This window comes from Podarcis erhardii (genome assembly GCF_964252035.2).
Source record: "Podarcis erhardii genome assembly, chromosome: 11".
NCBI lineage: Eukaryota > Metazoa > Chordata > Lepidosauria > Squamata > Lacertidae > Podarcis > Podarcis erhardii.
The window spans coordinates 28,956,438-28,983,961 of record NC_138501.1 but is presented as its reverse complement, the minus strand read 5'-3'; the positions used below and the strand labels follow the sequence as shown (position 1 = coordinate 28,983,961).

The following is a 27,524-nucleotide window of genomic DNA, read 5'->3' as shown; positions in this document are numbered from 1 at the left end:
AGGTTAAATGTTTTTGAATATTTATTTCAAAGAAAAACAGTAAACTAGCTCTGTAAGTGGAAAAGAGGGTCAACAAAAACAATATGGTATCAACAATAACGTTAAAAGTACAAAAACCTTCATTTCTCTCCCTTCTCACTGTACTCAAACTACTCCCTCTTCCATTCCTCAACTGCCTCATGAGAGCTCTCAAATATTCCACAGTACTTTATTCACACCTCTTACCATTGTTTAAAACTGCCAGTTTCCCCCGTCCCCACCAGCCTTTCAGTGTTTCTCCCTTCTCACTGTCATGCCATGCTCACTACTCTGGTGCAACCTGACTTCACTTTTGCTTATTATTGGTACGGTTAAATTATTGGTACAGTTAAAGGGTAAAGGTAAAGGGACCCCTGACCGTTAGGTCCAGTCGCGGATGCTGTGGCAAATACCCATGACAGAAAAAGTTACGTAGGAACTTAAATTAGCTAAAGGCAGTGCTTTCTTCTGTGGGTGCGCAGGGGTATGCATGCCCCTAAACATTTTGTGAATCTAAGTTTGGCCTCATTGTCATCTTCGCTAGTGGATTACCTTAACTCTTGATAAAATGTAAAAAATTCAATGCCTACTGTCCCAAGCTTTTTGGATTGATAAATTGATTTACAGTATTAATAAATTCTGAGTTTCCCAATGACTTTATCAGTTAGCAAGATCTGAATGCACATGCAATTTCTTGTGGCTTGTATTAGACCACTATGCTGGCAAAGACAGATTTGAGAGGTATAGCTTTATCCTATGCAGATGCAATAAAGTCCTATATTTTATGGCACTTCTATTTCAGAAGGCAGCACACAATCTGTATTTTATTGGAGTTCCATTTACAGTTGAAATGAAACTAATCCCTGCTCTAGTGTCTATTTTCAAATATCAGATATCAGATCAAGTCCTAGGAAGGAAAAGCTTTCACCAGGATACAAGCTCTATCTTCTTGCTGTTGTCATTTGTAACGGGAAAGGATTTGTAGAGTGACCATTGAAGATGCCTAATTGAAAATAGGTATCCTGACCTTATCTAGCTAAGTAACTCATTGTTTCTTTTTGTCCTAGTTTAGACTCGGATCACTGATGTTACAGAAAGTCTCAGGTCCGGCTGAAGTCATTAGTGAGCTGATTAGCTATTGCCTAGACTGTATAAAAGGACTACATTCGAAAAATGAGAATCTGCAAAAAGAGAATGAAAGACTTCAAAGTGATCTGGATGATGTGCAAGAGCAGTAAGTTGAAAATAAACTGCATGGGATAGTCTTGGTTTGATTTTTATTCTAATATCAATTAAATAGCCACAGTAATCTGTGCTTCTAAAGTAAGGATGGATAATGGCTATTTTGATGATAAAGGGTCTTAAAATAACCATCTTAAAATATCTTAAGGGCTGTCAACTGGAAGATGGAGCAAGCTTGTTTTCTCCTGTTCCAGAGGGTAGGACCCAAACCAATTCCTTCAAGTTGCAAGAAAGGAGATTCCGACTAAACATCAGGAAGAATTTTTGTCACAGTAAGAGCTGTTTGACAGTGGAACAGACTTCCTCGTGAGGTTGTACTGTAGCCTCTCCTTTCCTGGAGGTTTTTAAGCAGTGGTTGGATGGCCAGATGTAATGGATGTGTTACTTGAGATTCCTGCATTCCAGAGGGGTTGGATTAGATGACTCTTGAGGTCTCTTCCAACTTCAGTTTATTGGCCCATTTTTCATCTTATCACTGCCTCCAACCACTGGCTTAATAGCTCAACTGCCTCTCCTGATTCAGATGGTACAGATAGAGCTGGTGTCATCTGCATATGGATGATACTTCACTCTGAATCTCCTGATGATGAAGGAAACTATAGAACAACAACAACAACAACAACAACAACAACAACAACACATTATTTATACCCCGCCCATCTGGCTGGGTTTCCCCAGCCACTCTGGGTGGCTCCCAATTGAATATTAAAAACAATACAGCGTCAGGCATTAAAAACTTCCTTAAACAGGGCCACCTTCAGTTGTCTTTTAAAAGTAAAATAGTTGTATATTGCCTTGACATCTGCTAGGAGGGCGTTCCACAGGGCAGGCGCCACTACCGAGAAGGCCCTCTAGCTGGTTCAGTGGCCCCCACCTCCCTGAGACACTCCAGAAGGCTACTGTGGTTAACAGTTTTCAGAGATTGAGGAGAGAGTGCAGTGTTGCACTGCCCCCATCTCTCTCCCAATTAGTCATCAACAAGGGTGACCAAGCCAGTTTCAGTGCCATGAGGAAGCCTGAAGCCAGACGGGAATGTAATCTAGAACAAAAAGGGGAGCAATACAAATAAAATGGGGACATAAGGCAACAAAGGATGAAAGTAACACTTGCAAACTTAAATTTTGTAAAATGTAAAATGTCCCTCCTTATACTAGATGCAACAAGTTTTTGGTCACCCTCTAAGATGGTGGAGCTTGTTCTTCTGTGAAAAAAAAAGCTGCCTGGTTTTTGTGACTTTCATAATCCTTGCATGCCACTACTCCGTGGTAAACCAGGAATCTGCTGGTGTTAATTTAAATCTGTTGCTTTTAGCAATAATAAAAGCATACTTCCATCTGCTAAGCTTTGGTTTATCCTCCAGATAGCTATAATTTGGAAATTTGTATGGATTTTGTTTTTTACTGAAAGCAGTTGTAGATGTATTTTCTGCAAATGATAAGGTCCTATGGCTGATGTATAAGCAAGATTGAACTTTTTGAACCTTGCTGCTACAGAATAGGAAAAAACTCACTTAGGAAAAATCATCACTTTGACTTTATTATCTGAAACATTTTTTAAAAATTTGCTTCCCCAATGAAATGTGTAAGGATGCTCCTTTTACTGTTAATCTTCACATTTTACCGTTTCTGTTCAATTTCCCCACCCCTGCTAAAGAGTTTGAGGTTTGATTTATAGTTGATTAGTACATATCATCTTTCTCTTAAGAGTTATTGAGCTGAACTACATGCTAATAATACACAGCCATTTGCATTTGCATTTAAATTAGATGAATTATTTATCAGCTGTTGAACACATCAAGGCAGACTGTGTTAATAGTTCATTTTCCCATTATGGAATTTAATCTGTAAAGCGGTACAATCTATATTTGCTAATATTTTAAACTGGGTTAGTGACCTAAAGAGCCAAATACATTCTGAAACATAAACTTAATATGTTGGGTCTTTACGGTTTAATGTGCACAAAAACCCTGAATTTTAAAATTTAATTTTATAGACACTGGATGAAATCAGTGGACCTACTCAAAGTAACACTGAATATCACCCAATAGCCGCAATCCAGTATGACTACATATTCCATTTTAGGAGCTGGTTTCTCCACTTGGGTAAACTTGGAAGGCTGCTGCCATGCCTCATGCTTTTGATGTAAGCATCTAAGACAATTTAGAGACCTCTCTTACTCTTTATCATAAACATGAAATGTACATTTGTATTTTTATTAATATTTTCAAGTTTTTCAGTTATACAAAATAAAGTGAAAAGGATAAGAGAGAGAAAAAACATAATACAATATATAGTTTTATATATGAAGCTTATCTATGCTAATACATATGTGATTATTAACAACCTGTTATACTCTGTATCAGAAGGTCAGCGGTTTGAATCCCCACAACGGGGTGAGCTCCCGTTGCTCAGTCCCACCTCCTGCCAACCTAGCAGTTCGAAAGCACATCAAGGTGCAAGTAGATAAATAGGTACCGGCGTTTCCGTGCGCTGCTCTGGTTCGCCAGAAGCGGCTTAGTCATGCTGGCCACATGACCCAGAAGCTGTACGCCAGCTCCCTCGGCCAATAAAGCGCGATGAGTGCCGCAACCCCAGAGTCAGTCACGACTGGACCTAATGGTCGGGGGTCCCTTTACCTTTATACTCTGCATAAACTCATTCCAAATAGCAGTATGTTTATCCAAACAAAGTCTGCATCTATAAGCAATCCATTCATATCTTGTAAGTGCTGTAATGTCTTCAATCCATTGGTTAAAGGGAACCATAGTTTTTTCCCCTTCCAATTCATCAGTACCAGTCTTTTGGCCATATTTAGGGCACATAGAATCCACTTTCATTGTCCAGTTGTCAACTTCCATATGATAGGTATATAATTCAAAATAATATTTTCTTCTGATTTTTTTTAGTTTTTCTGTACAGTCAGATTTACCAGTATGTTCCTATACTACCTAGACAGTGGGACAGTGTCTTAACTTCTGTAAGCAGTGGTATCAATGGATCTAAGACTTATACAACAGAAAATCATGTTTAGAATATATTCGACTCCACTACGTTTGTATAGAAAAGGACTGTCTAACACTACTTCTTGTTGGAGATTTAATAAGGATAATGCCTCTTTGAAACATATGTTCTTGCATATTCTCACTAAGTTTTGGGGGAAAGTGTTGAAGTGTATAAAGCTGACTGTATGGAAATGTACATTTGTTTTTAAGGTTACAAAAATGTGTTGAAGCTAAAGAAGAACTAGAGATGGAACTTTATAAAAGATTTATCTTGGTTCTCAATGAAAAGAAAGCTAAGATAAGAAACTTACAGAAAAGTTTGAAAGAAGCTGAAGAAGCTGTCTTGGAAACAACACAAGCAAGGTACTCTTTATTACTTTCTTTGTGCTACTAAGCATCATGCTTAAAATAAATGTGGTTCTGTTTGGTTGACTCATCTAAGCTTTAGCAGAATGATCTTACAGCAAAAATCACTTTGTTGAGCTCTGAAGTGCAGGCACCTTTAGCAGTTCTGCAATTCAGCCTCATTAATGCCATCTAGAAGCAAAGTAGTAAATCTGAATCTTCATTTGAAACTGTCAAACATTTTGTATATCACAGGCATGCCTGCCCGTCTTTTCTTAATCCTGGCTTTAAAAGAAGGATAAAAGTGTTAGCTAATGAGATACCTGATATGCAGACTGGGCTTTCCTTGAAAATATTTGTGATGATGGAATGGCTAAGACTTAGCTAGAACAGAGATTGATCAGGGTTAGCAAAAGTTTATTCCATGTAAATGCAGTAAAGTATTAGAGCTCGTTAATAATAATCTGAACTTGACGAAAGGAGCTATTGGTGGCTATTTTCCTCACTAAGAGTGGGGCTTTGTTTCCACTGAGGAAGCTAATTGGGACTGTAGAAGAATGTATTTGTAGGATTTGAAGCTGTATCACCATCTCTAATGGCAGATGACCTTGAAAACATCAAGCTTGTATAATTTTAGGTATAAAATAAAATACTCTACTACTCTGGCTTGTTTCACACAATGCAACAGAAACGGGCACACATTGCAAATTTTGCATGTACCTTGTTTTTACTATTATGCATAGTATTTTCCTGGAAATGTGTTCAGGACCTTACTGTGACTTCATAAGGGAGGGGAGAAGAAATCATGTTGTAACTAGGCTTGGACAAATCAGTATATTTCTTCTCTGTGTACTTTTCCATCTGTTCATTCATAACACATTCATTTCATCTCATTTTGATATTTATCTGTATTGTTTTTAAAGCACAAAGATCCTAAATATGTTTGTAGGTATTTCCTCACGCAATCCAAATTTCTAAATATTTTTTTTCTCACAGTACACATCAATGTATTTTGATGTATTTTATCCTAAAATAATGCATTTGATGGTAATTTTTTGAACGGAGAAATTCACTGAAAAATTTAGAGGAGAGCAAAATCTGAAAGCTTAGTTTCCAATCTGTGATTTAATCCGGAAGGTGAAGATCAAATAGGTTCATATTGAAATTCCCAGAATTAGTGGAGAAGGTGTGGATCAGGTCAACCAGTCTTAGAATTCATTTTACCTTTCCTTCCTGTCCTTGTTTTTCTCTTTGTTTTAGCAATATCACACATTATGTACTAATCTTTTTAACGAGAATCTGCTATAACTATTGTATGTGAAGTGGCCTTTAGACAGATGATAGTAACACTGACCTTCAATGGCTGGGTCAGGACCCACAGCTGGGTGGTGCCCTGACCTAAAGTGGGTCACACCAGCAGCAGCACCATCTTTTAAGGATTTGTTTTTTTAACAGAGAAACACAGAGAGAAAGTGGGGAGAGTTAGGAAAAGGAGAAAAAGAAAAGAGAGAATGAGAAAGACAGCAGAGAATGACTAAAAACGTATATACGGGGAGGAAATGGGTTTCGTTGGAGGTTAGGACTAAGGTCAGTCCCAATTATGAAAATGTTGGAAACTGCCAACTTAAAGGACTTTTGTGAAATCTTCACCACACTTCATTTATTATACATTTGGAAAGGAACATATTTTAAAAAACATGTAACCACCATAAATGTTATCTAAACTTCGGAATCACAATAATGATTTTTTTCAAAGAAAAATGGTTAGGGAACCTGAGTTTGGTCAGATTTGTCTAAAACTTTCATTATCTGAAACAATCCAGATATCTTTATTGCACCAGACATTGGCCATGACAAATCTGAATCAAAGCAAAAGGGGTGTCACACCACAAATAATGGTCTCTATTTAGATCTCTTATCCAATTAAAGCAATTCAAACAAATACCTGTTCATCTGCACTGCATATGCAGATGATGATGTCATATCTATTGGTTTAAAATGTATTTTAAAGGCATGAGAAGGAAATGCCTTTGTGCTTTTACAGGGACACCATGTCTACATCCGAAAGTAAAGTTGAAACAGAAGATTATGACGGAAGCACTGATGATGAAAGTGAAAATTCAACGCAACCCTCCACATCAGCAGCAGGTGAGGTAGACCAAATTGTTTAATACCAGAGAGATCACAGGCATCCCTTTTATTTTACAGGAATATTTTATGATGAAGACCAAGCTGTCAGGCAGACTACTTTGCTGCTGCCACCACCTGCTCCTCTCCAGCATCCTTTTTTCTCCTTTGCTGCCTTCAGTATGTTGGGGCTTTCCTGGGCTGCCTCCAGTCACTTCAGACAGTGGCAAAAGAGGAGGAGGGAGCAGTGGCGGAGGGGGCAGTGGCAGAATGCAACACTTTCTGTTTTGCTTCAAGCAGCAAAATGTATTGATCCGGTCCTGTCTCCAGTCCTTATTTGCCTAAGATTTGCACATGCTACTGGGATTACCCTCAGGTTGAGGTCTGATCCGCATATGCTATTTTATCGAAGTGTTCCTATGATGTGAATGCTACAGTACTTGCCAGGACACTTCTAATGATTGACTTCTGAAATTCTTCTTAAGTTAAAAAACAAAAACTTCTCTCTTCCTGTTAGCGGACACTGAATACACACCAATCTGGAAGGTACTGAAAAAACACAATTTTATATAAAGGGGGCGGGGAGGCGGCATTGATTAATTTCTAAGAGAGAAAATGATCAGTAATGGATTTAATGCTGTGCCAGAGTATTGTAATAATTGCCATTAAAAAGGAAGCATCTGTCTTTATGCTGAGTTCCAGTAAGTCTCATTCCAAAAGGCCTGGGAGCTCTCTTTCATCTTCATGATGAAAAGCTCTCCCCAGGACACTTTCCCCTGCATCTGCATAGCATGACAGACACACTTTCAATATGGTGTTATAGATTTGTAAAACTTAGTGCAAGGGCTTTGTAAGACTAGGCAGGCTGGAAGCAATATGAATAATATTTTTATCCCTCCTTTATTAAGTTAAAATATAACCAGGTTCTAAAGTAGCAGAACGTTTGGGATATTGCTGTTCTTAAAATAAATTAAGAGTATTCTGAACATTGCTGTTCTTAAAAATAAATTAAGTTCAGGTTTCCATATTGCTCTATCTTTGCTCTGCACATTTGTTTCTCGTGGCAAATGTGGAATAGCCTGTTCATTATCTGTAGCTTCACATGATGGACAGAAATGTAGGAGACCAAAGCTGTTAATTCCAAAACCTTTCTGCAGATGGATATTGCAATATAATAGACATTTGAAAGACAGCTCACTCTTGTGGAACCATATCAATTCCCTCCTCCTCCTCTCAAAAAATTGAACCTGTCAACATAGGCTGCTATTAGTAGCAGCCTTTGGGGCTTATTGTATAAATTGGGTTTAGGGGGTGGATTGGCATAGTAGAATAGCACACACAATGAGCTCTGTATTCAGCTTTGTAACAGTGGGAAATATTGAAACAAAAGTATGCAGTACTTGAAGTGAAGGGTTTCTTTATTTCTACATTTCATCAATTAAAATAGCATTTGGGGTGCTGTTATTTCACATTAGGGTTCCATCCATTTGATTTAAATAGCAATAGGTAGAGGATGCTTAGTGATTGTAATTTACACACAAAAAAAGGGGGGGAGTCTAATTCTGTATTCCAAATGGTTTGAACCCCTTAACTACCAGGTCATCAATATATTTTGCAGAAGCCAAATGTGTTGAAACCAATGGGAATTTCTCCAATAAAATGGAAATGATCCAGCAGAAGTTCTGTTTTTAGTTTAAAGCAGGGGTGGAGAAACGTTTTAAGCCCAGGGGCCACATTCCCTTCTGAGCAATGTTCTGAGGGCCACATGCTGAAGAGGCCAGAGACTTCCCTACTTGTAAGAAATCCATAGTCAAGGAAATTTGGGAGGAGGTGTCAGTGGCTGATATTATAGACACTATTTCCCTAAGAGTGTGCCTGTGTGCAGCGTATATCAACTGATGAAGTAGACTGTGGTCCATGAAAGCTTATCCCTTAACAAATTTGTTAGTCTTTACCATAAGACTCTTTTTTCACTACCACAAACTAATAAAGGTACCTTTCTTGAAATTTAAACCATTCTAGTTTATTATGTTATGGTTGCTTGTTTGTTGCTGTTACAACTATTGAACAATTACACATTAAACAAAAATAAAGATAGAATTTGGAAGAATATGTCTTACTTGAGCAGTCCTTCAGAGAGTATATGATTTCTTTTGCCCAAGACTGAAGTGAAGAAAGGAAACTTTTATAACAGTAAATCCTAAAGAACTTCATTATTTGTAGCAGAGAAAAAGATCTTTATTACCACCTTCCTAAATGTCCGTATACTGACACTACAATATCTCTCGCGATAAACCAAATGCTTATGGTGAATAAAATTAGCAAGAACATAGTAGCCTTTTCAAGAAAAGAAATAAAGACTTCCTAGCACTTTACATAGGAAATTGCTCTTGCATTAATTTTTAAACCTATAAATAATGTTGAGGCAATGTCAGTCCTCTGACGTTTGGTCTTAAGTAGATTTGAAACAGACACAATGTGTTCATAGCATGAATGGGAAGGATCTTTGTAAATCATTTTACTTTCTCCTGTGTTCAAAACTAATTAGAGTGTAATGTTTACAGGTCTCTTAGCTGTTTATAGCTCTTACCTGACTGCTTTCTTTGGCAAAGCATAGCCACTCTGGGAAGCAGTTTTATTTTGTTTACTTACGTTGCTACTCAGACTGGGCTGTTACAGCTGTCTTTCAGCAAAATGCTCCTCGGATCTCTGATCCGCAAAGAGTAGTTTATCCTACTTTCTGTCATTCTTTCTCATAACATTTAAGTGTTGCTGTTTGGTACAAATTACTACTAAAAGCACTCTATTCATTACTTGGCTAATATCCGGTGCTTATTCACAGGTAGCTTTGACTGCATTTTCAGGAGTTGGAAAGACTTGGTTGGTTGATTTCTTCATTTTAAAATCTAAATTTACTATGTGTAAGCCATTGTACTTAACAAAGCAAGCTTCTCACTGCACTAGCACACTGCTTATTTGTTGGACGACGTCATCTGGAACAATCTATTGTGCAGAAGAATAAAACCACCACTGCTGGGTTGAAATGAAGTTAGCTGTTAGAGTATTCTGATTTTAGCTGATAATTCTGTGCCCTTAAATCAAGGGTAGCTAACATAGTGCCCACCAGAGCTTGTTGGTTCACAGCTCGCATCAGCCTCATGGCCAGTTAGTAGGAATTATGGGAGTTGTAGTCTAGCAACACCTGGAGGGTACCATGTTGGCTGTCCCTGTCTTAAGAATAAGTAGTGGCATTCTAGGAATGAAAAGAGAATTACCAGTATTGCATGGCTCTAGAGTCCAAATTAGACACTACACTAAACATTCAGCCGCCATTGCAAATAATAGTTGTGCATCTAGTTACCTCCTTCACAACATCTAACAGAACCTGCCTCCTGCTGTTATGATAGACTGCATTTCCCTCCATCACCAGCAGCACCCAATGATGATAGGCAGGAACAAGGAAGAAAACTGCAACAGGAAGCCTTTCTCAAGGTCATCCTCCAATGGCACTAGACAAGAGTCAAGTTGGCAAAAAATAACCCCTCCCTTCTCCTTTATGTTAGAAGGGCTGTGGCAAGCTTGGTTCATTTATTCAGGTTTGGTGGGAATGCCTCCATGTTAAAAACTTTTGGAATAGAGTATTCTCCATCATATCTGCAATTGCAGGCCAACCCCTTTCTCTAAATCCTGCCTTAGCTCTACTGTCTTTGGACATAGATGTAGATTCCACCTTGCTCCATAGAGAAGTAGTAGGCATCTTACTGACTGCAGAACGATTAGTGATAGCTCAGTGATGAAAGAACCAGATTGAAATACCCCTGAATATATGGGAGAAAAATACCTGGGATACAGCAATGTCTGAGTATCTCGCCAGACAATTAAAGACATAACAAATAATATACCTTCCAAGACACATAGGCCCCTTTAACTATGTTAACGGCCAAAATCAAGACCTTGTTATACCAACCGCTCAATATTCTCATTGGAGAGGATACGTTAAATAATACGCTTGAATGTTGAATGTGTAAGCGTATGTCTAGAAACAAAGGATGAACCACCATTAGATGTACTGCTGGATGTGTGTTTAATGGTTATTGTATTTGTTTAAAAATCAATGAATTTTTTTTTTAAGTACCACTAGATATTGTTGAGGAGCTGGAACAATATTGGGGTACCTTTGGCCAATTTATTATGGAATAAGTGTTGATGGTATAGATGTGAAAAGTATATTCCACAAGTCTGTGCATGTGTGTGTATATCTAAACACAGAGAAAGGCAAAAACCAGTAAACAGAAATCTGGAACATGGGAAGCTCCTTTATACCATGTCAGTTGGTTGGTCCAGCTAGCTTGGTACTGACTGGCAGCAGCTCTTCAGGCAAGAGACATTCCCAGTCCTGCCTTGAGATGCTGGGGACTGAACTTGAGACCTTCTACATGCAAAGCAGATGCTCTACCTTTCAGAAATGGCAATATGCCTTTAATGTGATCTTTCAAATAAGTTTTCATATTCAGTTCTGAGAGAAGATGCAAAGTCTAATTGCTTTGGTGTTAAGTTGGTGGTTTCTTTTATTTAAGAGTATTGGAACATGGTTCCTTTTAGAGTGGTGTTTGTTAAATTGTCTTTTGGTATCCTTGGGTAGCAAGATCAACATAGCTCTGTTATTATGAGTAAAAGCAAGTTTGGAGAAAATAACAGGTGTCCTGGTAGTAAAAAGTCAACGAAAGAGTAAATCACTGGGACACACTTATTTTCTTTCTAGGTGAGATTGAAATAAGAGCCCTGAAATGAGCCTAAATAGGCAGCAGTGTAAGCTAGCAGCAAAGCAGTGATTAACTTCTTGAATGAGAATCCTGAGTTGCATCAGGGCATGACCTCCTAACGGCTGACATTTGACCCTCTAGTTAGACAGCTCAGTTGGGCTTTCTCTCAGGCCTGAAAAAGATTTATTATTTCAAATATGATGACTGGGAAAGCATAGAATGACCTGTGCTTTGGAAACCAGTAGGACTTTCCTTGAGGGGCACAGGCAAGAGATTAAAGAGTGCGTAGAAATTAATGTTTGTAAGCTAGCAAATTAAGTGGGACTCTGCATAGAGGAAGCATTTATTAACCTTGGTAAATATGCAGACTGTTAAATAAAACAAGGAATCTCTCAGATGTGTAGATACACATTCTTAATCTTGTCAGAAACTGGTAAAACTAAAACTAAGCTATATTGTTTTAAAGTTTCAAAATTTTGTTAATAGCTTAAATTCCTATTCCTGTATTAATCCAAAAATAACATCTTCAGAAAGTATACTCCTAAAGGCCTTTGCAGTCATACAAATAAAAAAGAAACGCAAGTGAATAAGTAGATGCAAATGATAAAGGGGAAGAGAGAGAGTTGTATATTTTAGAACCCACCTTATTTCTGTGATTGTACATTGCTTTAAACTGCATTTGACATTGTGTTTAAATTGATGTAATTGGAATTGAACGGAAGAAGCGTGTCACTGTTGGTTCTGCTTCATCTTGGTGGCTTTTGATACCATCGACCATAGTATCCTTCTGAGCCCCCTTGCTGGGGTAGGACTTGGAGATCGCGTTTTACCGTCGCTTTGTTTCTTCCTGGAGGAGCAAACCCTGAAGGTGGTGCAGGGGGACTCTTGTTTGACACCTTGGTCATTGGTCTACAGGTCCCTCAGGGTTCTGCCTTGCTATTTAACATTTACCTGAAACCACTGGGAAAGATTGTCCATATTTTCAGGGTTCCATGGCACCAGCTCTATTTCTCTTTTCCACCAAAATCAAAGGAAGCCATTTTGATTCTACACTGGTATCAGTAATGGACTGGATGAGGGTATTCTCTCATATGAACCTGCCCAGGCTTTGAGATCTTTGTAGGCGGCCATATCCTGGTCCCTCCACCCTCATATGGATGCGGAAGAGGGCCTTCTCAGTGGCTGCTCTGAAATTTTGGAACTCCCTAGAGAAGCTAGACTGGTTCCCTCCTTGTTGTTCTTCCACTGACAGACTTTCTTGTCCCAACAGGCTTTTGGGAACTGATTGCTTTTAATGAAAGGGCTGTTTCTGTGCTATTTTTATTGCAGTTTTAATTGTTTTTAATGATTGCATTTTCTATGTTTTTAGCGTTTTTACTCTTATCTGTAAGCTGCCTTGAGTTCTGTCAGGGAAAAAGTTGGGTTATAAATAATTATAATTATAATAAAAAATCTAGTCACTGGACAGATTGCAACATAAAGTTGGCAAAGCTGCATTGAAAACATGAACTTTATAAGTTAGAAATTTATGGTGGGTGGGAATGTTTAATTTTGGGCATTATATTAATGAACATCTTATCATTCAACAACTTTTGGTTTCTCAAAACATGGCATCAAGAAAATGTTTCTACTGTCATTGTAGTCACTGCTAGTTATGCTAACCATTTTAAAGAAAATAACCTGGGGGGGGGGAGAGAATCAACTTGTGGGCTAGAAGTTTCAGATAACAAAATTATAATTCCTCAGCTTTCAGCAGCTTTGTAATGGATCTTTTACCTCCAGTGTATGTCACAGAGGTTTTAAAGCACTATTATAAAGCTTTCATTGTACTGTGAAACAGCCTCATTTTTTTTTTGTAGCCAAAAAGTTTTTGAAAGTTCCCATCATGGTTTTTTTCCTTGATGAAGGGAGAGGGGTTCATTTTATATCTTAAATGTTTCATTTTGACAATATGACAGCTTATGTCACTGTTGTTAGTATTATTGGTTTTAAAAGCATGTTTTCCCCATACAGCACTGAACTAGGGCTGAGGAACCTGTCTAGCATGCCTAGTGGTCAGAGATGATGGGTTGTAATCTAGCAACATCTGGACATCCATAGGTCCCTCACATCTGCTTTAATGAATAAAAAATCACTATAACTAAGCACCAGTTTGCTGGCTCCAAGAGTTCTCTTCTCCAATGGAAGAGAGGCGAGTAAGAGAGAGAGAGAGAGAGTGAGAGTGAGAGTAGATCCTGTCCTTTTATATCACTGTATACATGGAGGTGAAATTTGTTGGGCCTTTCCCTGTGAAGTTGGTTGGGGAAAATCTCCCTCCCAGTTTTGGGGGTTTTCTGGTCATGCATCCAGCCTTAAATCTGCATAGCAGATGAAAGGATGTACAGGTGGGCACTTAGGCACCAGCAGGAAAGAGGAAATGGATCTGTCTGAAATCTGCATATGCTAATTATATGTATAGATGCTAATCTACCACAATTTAACTAGAAATACATCTTACCAAAATGGGGAAGACTTTAACCTGTCTACGGTCCTCCATCTTCTGTCCAAGTGCTATTTATAGCCAATTTCTCTCCCTTCTTATATTTCCCCCCTTTTATTTATTTCAATCATTTGTATACCACTTAATCACAACCATCTCTAAGCTACAGAAAGATGCAATACTGCAAAAATGAGTTGAAGCTATAAAATCAGAATTCAGTTTAAAAGCCTGGTGTATTTTTTTAAAGTGCATTCAGTGCCAGAAGTTCAACAGGGAGCCTATCCAACCTCAACTGCAAGGGAGTTCCACAAACTTCAGCCCACAATACGAAGCACACAGCTCCTTGTGGATCTGTGCTATGAAAGTAGCTAACAGTGACTTTCACAAAGATCTCAGAGCAGGGATATCAGGGTAAGGTGGTCTCTGAGGTTTGCTGAACCCAAGTTGTTAAGGGAGAATTAATACAAGAACATTGAACCTGACTCAGTAGCTTATGGGCAGTAGGTGCAAACTTTTGAACATTGGAGTTAGGTGCTGGCAATAGTCTATCCCCATCAACAGTCTTGCTGCAACATTTTCCAGCAGCTTGTGACTCTGGACCAGGTCCAAGGGTAGCCCCACATAGAGCTACTTGCAGTAATCAAGACTTGAAGTCACAATTGCGTAAATCTCTGCAACTGGACTAACCATGTCCAAGAATGGTCATAGCTGGTGAAAGGCCCTCCAGGCAACTGAGGCTATCTGAGCCTGCAGCAACAAAGATGGATCCAGTAGCACCCCTAAACTCCATGCCTGTTCTTTCAAGGGACTGCCACCCCATCCAAAACAGGCAACTGGCCTATCTCCTAGATATGGGAACCACTCCTCACACATGGCGCCTCTGTCTTTCCAGGGCTCAGACTCATCATATTCGCCCTCATCCACTCCAGTACTGCTTCCAGAAAACAGTCTAGACTCTAGATCATTCACAGTCTCTCCTGAGTCACATGTTATGGAGAAGCAGAGCTGCGTTGCAGCAGCATACTGATGACCCTTTGCTCCAAAACTTGGACTGGACAGCCTGTCAAATGGAGGACTTTCCCCTACAAAGTAAGACAGATGGCCACCCTGCTGGGTGCATGCAACTTAGCATGTGATTATTCAGCAAGTAGAATGTCACCATTTACTTTCCAAGCACAGAACTGTGCATAAGAATACACCCAGACCAGGATTCTGCAGGACTTTCTATAATCTCTCTCTCTGTGTGTGTTTGTGTTCGTTCTCCTTTCTGGCTCTGTGTTTGTGCTCATGTCCATGCAAAAGGTTGTATCTGACTCATCTGCCTTGAACTCATTAGGTGGTCTTAGGCAAACCACTGTCTTTTAGCCTCTTCACCTGCGCTATAGGGATAGGAAAAATAATGACCTACCTTGTCAAAGTTGCTGAAATACTGTATGTGAAGTGTTTTGAAAAGCCCAAAACACTATTGCAAATGCTTGTTGTTGGTACATTTAAGCTTTGGCGCAGTTCTGTAAATGGTCTTTCACTGGCTTTCTTCATGGCCACTGGCCATGCTTCATTATTCACCATTGTTGGCCTCCTCCCTCCCTCCCCACCCAACCACTTTCCTCCAATCAGAATTTAGTGCTGCTGAAGTGGTTCAGAAGATATACTCTAAATTGCAGTGGCATGAGCATCTTACTGGCTGCTGCAACATAAACCATCCAGTTGTTGTACTAGAGCCAGTTATCTCAGGTAATCATGACACAAATAAACACTCCATGGTAAATGATCGTATTATCCAAGTGGATTCTGGGATCTCTCTCCATACATGAAAACTCTCCCTCTTCTTTATTGCAGACCTGACAATATATATAAAAGCAAAGTCATTGCAGATTTTCTAATGACGGTTTTCCAAAAGGAAAACATTTAGTGGAATCGTGCATTCACTTTTGAGAGGCAGTGAATTCTCAACTTGAAGCATTTGTTCTGGTTTTAACCGCATATAACCTTGACTTCATTCCCCCCCCCCTTGAAGTCCCATTGTTCATTTGAGGAGGTATTAAATAAAGTTTATTATTAGCTATAAAAAGTAATGCATCTTTTCGGTTAGGAAATCTTTCTTAATAGCAAGCACTTCTCTGAATTAATTAAGATCTTTGGGAAGATACTGTGAGTGGAATTGTAGCTTGGCTGCCTAACAAGTTCTATGTAACATTATAGTAGAGTCTAAGTAAAGCAAACCTTTTTGGAATAGGAAATATAGGCTTTGATCCAAAGAACCATGGATAGCATTCTGCACATACACACACAACAGGAGTCCCCCCACCCCACCCTGTTTCCACTCACCCACTTCTGTAAATCTAGAATCATGTGCGAAACACGAAGGACCTATAATTGTGGTGGGCATTCAAGAAAATGAGAGAAGCCCTACTCCTAGCCCAAACAAGAAAGGGCTAATTGTATCTAAGCCACTGTTGATGGGTTTAGGAATATAGCCATATCTATATAATCACAGATTTGTAAAGTATTTGATAGTCAAGCTTCTAGATGTTTTGATAAAGTCGTATTCTTAATGCCCTGCACCAGCAAAAACGGATATTAGAGTATTTTTTTTGTAATCTCTTTGGGTGTCCAAACCAGCTATTCATTTTGTGTGTAATGTATAGGAATCCCAACACATTCAACCTACCGTATTCTTTGCACCATAACACTCACTTTTTTCCTCCTAGAAAGTAAGGGGAAATGTCTGTGCGTGTTATGGAGGGAATGCCTACGGGTGGCGGGGGGGATCTGCTGCAGTCGTGAGCAGAGGATCCATGGTTCCCCTTCCTTCCCTCCTCCGTGGCTCACTTTGAAACAGCAAAGCGGGAGAAGAGCCGCTGAGTGGGGAGGAGAGAGGGACAGAGATCCTGCTTCTTTAAAGGAGCAAAGTGGGTTGGTTCCTTTAAAGCAAGCAGGCTCTCTGTCCCTCTCTCCTCCCCACTCAGCTTGCTACATAGCAGCAAAGTTTTTCAGCTCGCTAAGCCGGGGATGAGCGGGGAGGAGGAAGAAAAGCAGAGCCTGCTTGCTTTAAAGGAGCAAAGTGGGAGAGGAGAGGAGCCTTCTCCCCTTATACCCTTCTTCTTCTTCATTATTAGCAGCATCCTTCTCCACCCACCCCACGCGTGCTCCTTGTCCCTTGAGTGCTTTTCCTTCCCTCCCCACTTAAAACGTGGTTACAAAGCACGGATCCACATGGATCCTCAGGATTTTTGCATTGGGCTACTCCAAACTCACTGTCAGATCACATGTCTGTGGCCACAGCATGAACCACAAAAATCATACATCCACTCTTTCGTTTAGAATATTTTTCTTCTTGTTTTCCTCCTCTAAAAACTACGTGCGTGTTATGGTCAGGTGCGTGTTATAGAGTGACAAATACGGTAAATTTTATAAGAATAACACAGCAGCAGCAACAAAATCTGAGGCAATACCCTTGTATTTATTTATTTTTACTTGTGATTAGAATGGTCTGTATAGGAATGCAACTACACAATCTGCCTTTAAAAGTTTTGTGTTATTAGTACTGTGTAAATACTGGGCCCATCCAGTGGTCCAATTCATGAAACAGTAATGGAGAAAAAAGCAAACCTGCTCTAAGATTTTCACCTAGGGAGGAATAAAAATGACATTATGCACTATGCAGCTGCTTTGCAAAACAAGACCGCCAAATCTGGAGAATGGATTTCCTGTCTTCTTCTTCTCTTGCAAACTTTGATCTCTTCAAGTTTCAGCCTGTGCATTCTGAAATACATTGCTGTAAGAAACAGTAGATCCAACCAAGAAGTTTAAGCAAGTGAATACAGCTATCATTAACTGATTGATGCATTGTTTTATGATTTCAAAAATCTAAAATCTTTCCCAATTCTCCAACTACCAAATACAAATGTTATGGCTAGAATCGTTGTAAAACCAGGTTCACTTGGATTCCATTATCTGCATTTGGGAGATATAGCAGGATGTGGATATTAATAGGTAGGAAACACCTAAATGCTATTATTAGTCATGAAGAGTACTTCCTAGCACCTACTATGTTTGGGGTGTATGGAGTGTATTTATGTTTTGCCTGAAAAATTATGTGCTGAGCAGTGCAACTTGCAAAACAGTCATATAACATTCCCATAAATGATAATCTATTTTGTCATTTTCTACCTCTTCTCTCTTTGGTAGCTAAACCCAGAAGAGACTCATTACTTGGTAGCCCAGATATTATTGATGTTGCACCAAGTAGAAAGAGAAGGCAGCGGGCCCGAAATGTTCCAAGGGCAGAACCAAAAGTGACGTTATACGAGTCCCAAACGGCAGCAAAGAAAAGGTAAGAATGGTTTAGTATTTATATCAATTGCCAAAGGTACCGTTTGTAGCATATTGAATTTAGATTTAGACTGTGCTACAAATCCATGCATGTTTGCACCAAAGTAAATTCCAGCATTTTCAATGGGGCTAACACACAGCTTTAAGGATAACATAGACTTTTAAGGATAATTTAGACCTGTGGTTCCCAACGTGGGGCGCATGCCCCACAGGAGGGAAGTTTGATTTTTAAGGGGGGCAATTTGAGAATGAGTTTTTAACAGTAATGGCCTTTTAGGCTTCCTCCACATTAATAGTTCACTTTTTGAATAATAAGAATTATATGTAACGGGGGGAGGGGGTGTCAGGATTTTAGAGATACTTAGGTGAGGCAGGCCAAAAAAAGATTGGAAACCACTGATTTAGACTGAAATCCAATTACTAAGTCAAGCCATAAAAAATTATATTAATTTTTTGCGTTAAAGTAGTAATATCTACGTAAAAATAGATATCTGCGTAAAAATAGATGGGTAATATCCAAGGCAACACGATGACCAAATACAATGATACAGTATCAATATACACTCTTTATATAATATTAAATATATGAAATCACATAAACAGAAAACTTATGAATCTCTGAAGATCCGAAAATATATACTCTTATTGGATTCTCTTGAAAACATAAAACCCAATAAACATAAGTCTTATAAGTCTCTGAAAGTCTTTATGCAAGTCTCTGAAAGAAGCAATATAACGGATTCTTATCTGGTGAAAACAGCCTTGGATATTACTGACTACTGTTTGCAACACAGGGGTTAAATTGTAAAAATAGATCGGGCCAGCACCCTGGTCTCAAAGTGGCCAACAAGCAAGATGCCCACAAGCAAGACTCTTCCTTCCTGTGGTTTCCAGCAACTGGTATTCATAGGTGCCTCCTCTGACAGTGGAGGTAGAACCTAACCAGCATGACTAGTAGCCAGATAATGGATCTCAGGTGTTTTGAGGTAATTTAATATTTTTCATGGGGATTTTTTTTATCATGCTCCCTTCCCCCCAAATTATATTTGTAGTTCCTGCATGTTGTGGTATTCTTTCCCTTGTGGCTTTCTTTCCCATGTAATTTACTTTCCTGTCGTGCTACTATAGTGTACTGTACTGTACATAGGCCTGGCTCTAGTAATTGTCCTTTTTAATGGCACAAAGAAAGCAATGAGGAAACCGTAGTGTCCTCCAAAATAACAGGGAAAATAAACAAAAAGTTGTAATATTACTTATTTAATAGCACATATTCGGTTCAAAGTTCTTAATAACCTGCAGTTCAAACAAAGCAATACACACTGCATGAAGAGATTTCAGTATGCTTATAATAGAAGCAGTTAAGTATGGTAAGTTGGTTGGCTCAAATCCCGTTTGCAGTCAGACTACTTAAAGCCCATTGAAGTCACTGGGATTCAAGCAGCCTAATGGTGCATAAGATTATTGCCTTAGGGTGCTGTCTTGGAAGATGGTTATGTTAATATCCCTGCTGTCTTATGAAAGCATTTCTAAATGATCTCTGGGGAACAGAAGCAGTGTGGATATCAGAGATTCTTGAGAGCGCTGACACTAGTATTGAAAACCGATCCTTCAGAATCTGTAGCAAATCAGTTCTGAAAATGTTATTCTACTATAATTTGCAGCATTCTGCAAATAATAAATTGTCTATGAAGAAGCAGGAACAAATCAACAAGAGACAATTTCCTAAGATTAGTTGGGATTTACTTTTACTATTTGTATTAGAGGTGCCACTTCCCAATGAAGATTGCTATGGATTGTTGCAAAAAGCTTTATTTGAGCAAGTGGCTCCCTTCCATGTACATCTGTTTTGTTTTACTCTTTACTCCACATTTAAGTTAGTGTCATTGGTGACTGTGTTATGACAGAATTTATAATAGTATAGCAGTAGCTATACTATATTGCATCATCATGCACATATGGCTCAGAAATAGTTCAAACATATCAAGTGATATCAAATTATTTCTTTCAGTATAAAAGGAAAGCCATAATACTGGAGGCAGAATACCTAGCAATAGGCTAAAATAGTCTTGAAGGTGCGTGAAAGCAGTGAAGATTTTTGTGATCATAGCCCTAGCTATACCTCTTTATTAACAAAAATAGGAGCCTTAGAATGGAGTGAGATTGGATTTTGAATGCTGACTCAAAAGAATTTGACTCATTTTCAGTGCTAGTAAATACACATGATTAATTTATCCTATCTACAGGAAAGAGCTTTCAGCCTGTTTAAAGGGTCATGACTCATACCGCATCTGGATCTGAGAGGCAGTGTGGTCCAATGAATCGTTTGCTAGACTTGGACCTGGGAAATCTCGGTTCAAATCCCCTAGCTCAGGTCCAGACTTGTTGGGTGGCCCTGGGTAAGCTGCTTTCTGCGTCAGTTCGCCCATCTGTAAAACTGAACATTAAAGGTTGACATTGCTCTGTAGTTGGGAGGATGAATAAATTGGTTAAAGAAGTCTTAAAATGAAAACTGTTTTAGAATATTATACAAGAATAATGCCCAAGTAGGCATTAATCTTATCACATGAAAACAACCTAACTCTGCATGTGAGAATTTGGAAGATTCCCCCACCAACAGGGAAAGAAACCTCAATCAAATATGCAGTGAAGAAGTAACTGCTGACTGATCCATTCTTTATGTTCTTGTCTTTTTGCCCTTGCCATTTCCCCTTGATTTTTAGGGGAAACTGGCCTCTAAGAAGTGAAAATAAATAGGGGCAGAGGGGAGAATCAGCTAGCACGTCTTCTTTCCCTTTCTTGCCTATTTGACCAGTCTTCTTTGCTTGTGTCAAGGGGAGCCTATAGAATTCTCAGCAGGCACAGCCAGTGTGGTGGTCTCACCTAGTGAGTGTTATATTTAGTGAGATGCAAACAGCACAGTATCTGCTTTGCATGTGGAAGATCCCAGTTTCAGCCCCCAGCATCTCCAAGTAGGGCCAGGAGAGATCCCTGTCTGAGCTCAGATGGTAGAGCATGAGACTCTTAATTTCAGATCATGGGTTCAAGCCCAATGTGGAGCAAAAGATTCCTTCATTGCCAGGGGTTGAACTAGATGACCCTCATGGCCCCTTCCAACTCTAATGAAACCTTGGGAGTCACTGCCAGTAAGTCTCTACAATACTCAGCTAGATCGTATCAAGAACCTTACTCTCTCACCCCCATCACATCACCTTCTACTAATTACGCTTGGAACGGAAGGAGCTGATTCAGAAACCCTCCGTGGTTAGAGGAAACCTGATGGATAAAAATTAGGGTTTTCCCTCCTTGTGGATGTGACATTGACCTTCTCTACCAAGAAGTTCTCAAGGGAAATTTAAGTGCAGTGCTGTGTGTACCTCCTCCTTTCAGCAGTCTATATTATCACCTTGGGAAATGTCTCACTGAAGTTGCCTAGGATTTTCTTCAAAACCTTGTGTGGATGTAAACAGCTTTTCTTTTGATAACCCCCTGCCTCCTTAAAAGCATGGCAAGTCTGCAGTACATCATGAATTCCCTTGGGATTCTTTCTCTTCTTTTGCCTAATTTATTGCCTGTGGCTCACATTTTTAAACACTGAATTCAACCTTTGTTTAAAATGTGGTTTGCTACCATCAATGATTCAAGTAGCAACAGCTTGGGCTTATCTTGAATTTCAGCTTTTTCAGAGGGCCATGCAGATGTTGGTATTACTGTCTCACATGAAGCAATATTTTACTGGAAAGGTTTAACTCTGTGAAATTGGATGCCACTTAAAAAGGCATCAACCTTTTTCATGGCCCAGCGAGGGTATGAAGTTTACACTACGGTCACTCTTTTTTCCCCTTTAAAAAAACCCCTATTTTCTTTCAAACCTGTATGTTAGCATGTCATTCCACTTTAGAAAGATTTAGTTATTGTAATTTAAAGGGTATTTTAGAACCTGCATAGTGTGCTTCTGTCGCAACTTAACACAGGTAACCATTGTTGGAGGAAACCTTTGCCTAAATGCCTAAAACAGTACTGCAAACAAGGGTTTGTTGTATTTATTTATTTACTTTATTAAGAGATTTTATGCTGTCCTTCACCAAAGAAAAGTCACAAGGAGTTTTACCAAAATAAAGCAAGACGCCATATTCATAAATAATGCAACTGGCAAATAATAACCCATCAGCTTCTAAAAACCTGGTAGCGGGAGGTAGAGTTGGGTTTTTACTAGGCATCTAAAGAAATATAAGTTGTGGGTAAGGCACACTTCAGTGGGGACGTCATTCTGCTTTAGACCTCAAGTGTCATACAAATTTCTTGCAGGTGAATAAAATAGGTTTACCGAAATCAACTCAAATATTTATCCAGCCACACCTGTGTCATGTATGGTAACTGGGTAAAACTCAGTCCCACAAAATGAAAAAATGCAAGCTATGCTAGTAAATGTTACATCTGGGGTGGTAATTTGTACATTATAGACATTTCCCTGATTTATGCATGGTGCTATTGATTGGAAAATACAGCTTTGAATTTGCAAGCATTTGCACTGCAGAATTATTCAGTTTGAGGACTGATTTTCACTCTTTTGTTCCCAAATTTGCACTGTAAAGATTCCACCATAAAATATGGAGGAAGGGAAGTTTTTCAGTTTCTTTTCAGCAGTTTCCTAGTCTAAAGAGCAGCTAACCTAATCCTTGACACACAATATAGTACTCATTTATTTTGTATGTAAGTAAAAGAAGTCTTGAATGATGACTTACTATGGACAGTGAAAGGATCAGTTCACAAATGCAGTTTCTTACAGGGAATAGACATAATCTCTCCTTGGTCATTTGTTTACAATTACAAGAGTGAAATGTTAGTGACAATCTATTTGGTATCTGGATATAGGCAAAGTAGTTCACAGAAATCTACATACAGCCCATTTCACACTAACCTTCTGATGTACAATTACAGGTAGATGTACAATTACAGAGAGAAAAGTTGATGCTGTTTGTGTGTAGGCAGAACTGTCCATTTGTCCTGCAAACACTGGCTATCTCTACCCTACCATTATCAATTTCTGCAGCCTGTAATAATGGAAGGAAGTAATAGATGGAACAAGTAAGAATATTCATTGTTCTCCTTGATCCCATGACACAAGTAATCCTAAGTAAAGCCCCCTAGCAGAATTGCATTCAGTATATACCCTTTTTTTTTTTTTTTTTTTTTTTTTGCTTTTGAAGCATTCAGGGCTCCTTTTTTAATGGAATGCTTACATGAATAAGAATGATGAAATGTGGGGAAAATTGAATACATTTTTCTCAGCTGACTGCCTCTCTAAATCAGTTCTAATTTATATGAGGAAAATATGTCCTTTATTGTATTTCTGAATCTGTTTTGGTGGGTCTGGCTTGCTTCCTTTGTCCTTACAAGTAGAATGTAAGTATTGCAGTAACTGTTTTCATTATGGTGAATTCCTCTGGTGTACATCATAGCACATTAGTTCATCCCTGCAGGGGCATTTCTGCCTAGCAAACCAAAGCACTCATTTTCTAATGATGCATTGGTCATGGGGTCACAGACAGAGCTACCAGGCACAGCGCACTGAAGGATGCACAGGAGCTGCTTCTGTATATATTCTCCACAGAATTAGGTCTAGTCAACGCTGGGCAAGAAACTGTCTGGAGCAGGGAGAGTACTCAAGTATAGGGGGAAATGAAAGTTCAGTGCCAACATGGCAGCGTAGAAGAACATCCCACTGGTTTTTCTTCCTGATACTGAAAGGAGGAATGGCATTCCCTACTGATGACGTCTGCCCAGTTCTGTAGATAATGACCTTAATGAATGCCTGTGTGTCAAAGATTTGTCTTCTACTTTGGAGACACTTCTGTCCCCACATATTCTAAATGCTGAATATTTGAAAAGGTTGTACCCTTGTGTGGCAGCGGCCCAAAGGGCCACAGTAAATGTGATAATGTGTACCCCTGTAAATCCTTGAGTGTGCTTCTAATAGAGAAGTTATGGTAGCCGATGTGTTGTATTATCCCTACAGGTGTGCATTATCTTCACCCAGGGATGCAAATGGTCTTTGTAGTCAGCTCTGCAGGTCACATTTGTTTGCCATCACTGGAAATGCACAACTTTTATGTGTTGGGGAGGGGGGCTTCAAGGGAGATTGTGCAATGGATGTGCAGGTGTCGGGTCCCCACTTTGCAGCTGGATTGCATGGATCCAGGCCCCTGCTGATTAAAAAGGAGAAGGACGAAGCAAGGCGGCAGATATCCAATTCCAGGTTCCCCAGCTTGCTGGATATTCCCTCTGCCAAAGGAGAAGAGAAAAGTGGACCCCTCAGTGTGGAAAAGACTTTCGAGGCCGAAGGTGGAGGTAAGAATAAAGCATAAGGTACAAATCCCTAAAGCATTCTGATGACACCCAAGAAAGATTGTGTAATCCACAGGCCCGTCTTAAGCATATCCAGCGCTGTGGTGCAAAGATCCATCCGGCGCCCCCCTTTTCCCAGAGTTCTCAACCTTTTTTTTAGGGGTGGAACCCCAAAGTTGTTGACATTTTTTAAGGAAAGGTTCCCCAGATTTGTCGACCTTTTGATCAATGTGGAAAATGAATCAACCCACAAAAAAGTCACTAAAAGTCAATGTATATCAAACATTTTCTCAATTGGAGCCACAGTTAATTTGCTTTCATCTTATTAACTCATACTGTATGCTTCAAATACCAGTTAAGAGATTTTGTGTACTATTGGTCAGATAACGTTGTTAACAGCAATAGAATTCACAACAACAAAAATGCTTGCCCCTAGCACATTTCACAGCTTCAACTGCTACAGACTGTCACTGAAAACAATGCATACTCCCAGCCTGTGAAAAGTAGTGGAGCTTAGCTATCAGACATTTTGAAAATGTGATAGGGCCACAATAAATGTGATAATGTGTACCTCTGTAAATCCTTGAGTATGCTTCTAATAGAGAAGTTATGGTAGCCTGTCAATTTATGAAACTGATGATTTTGCAAGTTGCCGTCTCCCCCCCCCCCAATTGAGGCAGAAATACAGCTAATATGTGAATCATAAATAACGTTGGACTCCTAACTCCTCATGTTTCTGAGTTTTACTGGCCTAAACTCAGGAGATAGGCTATTTTCTGGCTTACAACAGTCCTAGCAGGATAACACAATGATATACTTTGGTAGGTTAATGCTTCAGAGGCAGGTTGACCCAGAGCCTACATTGCCATGTTCCTCTGTTCAACCCTTCTGATGAAGATAGACATCATGGGAAAATATCAGACTAAGGCTGCAGTCTTACGTAAGCTTCCTAGGGATTAAGTTCCACTGAGCATGGTGGGTCTTACTTCTGAGTAAGCGTGTAGGATTGATATCTGCAGTCCTGTGTGCACTTATGTAGGGGTATGTCTCATTGAACGCATTGGAACTAACTTCGAAATTAAATAGATATACAGCAGTGGAGATTGGTCCATTATGGCAATTGCAGTACTGCCCCACCTGTCGTCTTCTGCATCTAGCCAGCCCCACCTGCCTGCCTGCTTACTTAGAGCCAGTCTAGGGGGTGGTACTTCCTCCTCCTGATTCTTGGTGTTGGACACTTGTGAAGCTCAGCAGAGACAAAACTGGAATTAGTTGGCTCTGACTGTCATTGGCTCTGACTCCCATCTATGGTTGGCTTCCCTGACCTCTGCCCTACCAGTCCCAAGGGGAACCAGCCACCACTGACATACAAAGAAATATACGTAAAGAATTGCACTGTAAAGCTTTCATATAGTAGTAACGTATTGTAAATGGGGAGGGGGTGATCTTCCATTTATGGTTTTAATTCCTCCCTATCGTGTGAGGCCACAGAGCTAGACCTGTACTGTCGTTTCTCTCTGTCTGGCTGCACCTAACTTGTGAGTGTTCTCTTGTCACCGTGTAATTTGGGTTTTTCTGTTTAATGTGCAGCATAGCATGCTTTCAATTACAGAAACCAGCTAGAGGACGTGAGTTTTGGGTAAACCTTTCATGTCGTTTTTATTAAATATGATGTGATGGCTCTCGGATACTCATTATGTTTCACGTCAATAGCATCAGATAATTTTCATACCGCAAACCTTTGATCACACTGTGGAAGTACTAAATGCATCGGACAGAATTTATTTTTCTGGTAAATTGCATTGCCACCAGCAATACAGCAGCTAACTATTTTCAGTTATGTAAAATGGAACTCTGGTTTAGAAAATGATTTATTGTAAAGGTTTTATTGAGAAACTAGTACAAAGAAAAATAATAAATTAGTTTGATACTCAACAAAGCTTCAAATTCCAAATTTTTTGGTAGAGGTGTTAAAATATGCCAGAACTAAGCACAAAGAGATCGACAGCATCGTTGTCTTCTTCTCCCCCATCCCAAGTGACCATGGCCGTACCCCGCCCCCCCATCCATATCTTGTGAACAGCCTCTCAGGGGAATTTGCATAGCAGATAGTGGATGACCAGGTGGAATCCCAGTCCCAGTTCAGACAGCCGCTCCAGGAGAATACTATGCTCCTTGATATCAAGTGACTGAAAGATCAAGAACCAGGGTCACACTTCCCCATCTCTTTCACAACAAAGGGTGGCCAAAGTAGTTTCTGTGGCAACGCCTGGTTAAGGAGCCTAATGTAGTAAGAAAAAAATCTGTTGACTGCCAGAACACTCAAAGAACATCAAGCAAACTGATCTCTTTAGTGAAATTCATTAAAGCAAGGAAAATGAAAAAAGTAGATCTTTAAGTAGTAGTAGTAGTAGTAGTAGTAGTAGTAATAATAATTTATTTATATCCCACCTATCTGGCTGGGTTTCCCCAGCCACTCCAGGCAGGTTCCAACAAAACATTAAAAATACAATAAAACAAATGTATTTTTCCTCATCCGGGAGGAGTGTAGGTTAAACTTCTTCAACCTCTGTGTTGTATTCTCTGACAAACATGTTTGGGACTACAACACACATCAGTGTGGCCATTTTGGTTGCTCACAATTTTCTAAGTCACGGATACCATTCGGCAAGGCACATGTAACACATTGGCCGTATGTTATTAGAAAGCCACTTGAATGTAACAGAGATATTCTATTCATATGTTTAAAAATATAGTTCAGAGTTTCTGTTTGTATAAACTGGCACAGTTTCTAATATCAAACTGTATTAAAAGGCTGCTAAACTATTCATAAGTACATGATTCTGTCAATCTAAAGTATATAAAGTAA

General features: G+C 39.4%; 1 protein-coding gene across 9 annotated transcripts in view; it reads left to right on the top strand.

The window, feature by feature from the left end:
• XRCC4 (X-ray repair cross complementing 4) overlaps positions 1-27,524 on the top strand; it is a 234,677-nt gene that overhangs the window by 167,917 nt on the left and 39,236 nt on the right. For 6 of the 9 annotated variants that reach the window (XM_081881260.1, XM_081881261.1, XM_081881258.1 and 3 more), the window contains 4 exons: positions 1,086-1,252; positions 4,472-4,624; positions 6,651-6,754; positions 18,164-18,311. In XM_081881260.1, coding sequence (XP_081737386.1) covers positions 1,086-1,252; positions 4,472-4,624; positions 6,651-6,754; positions 18,164-18,311 — 572 coding nt within the window. Of the gene's footprint in view, positions 1-1,085; positions 1,253-4,471; positions 4,625-6,650; positions 6,755-14,867; positions 15,057-18,163; positions 18,312-24,490; positions 24,659-27,524 lie in introns of those variants that run through there. The other 3 variants (XR_014161393.1, XM_081881263.1, XM_081881265.1) reach the window with 3 other exon arrangements.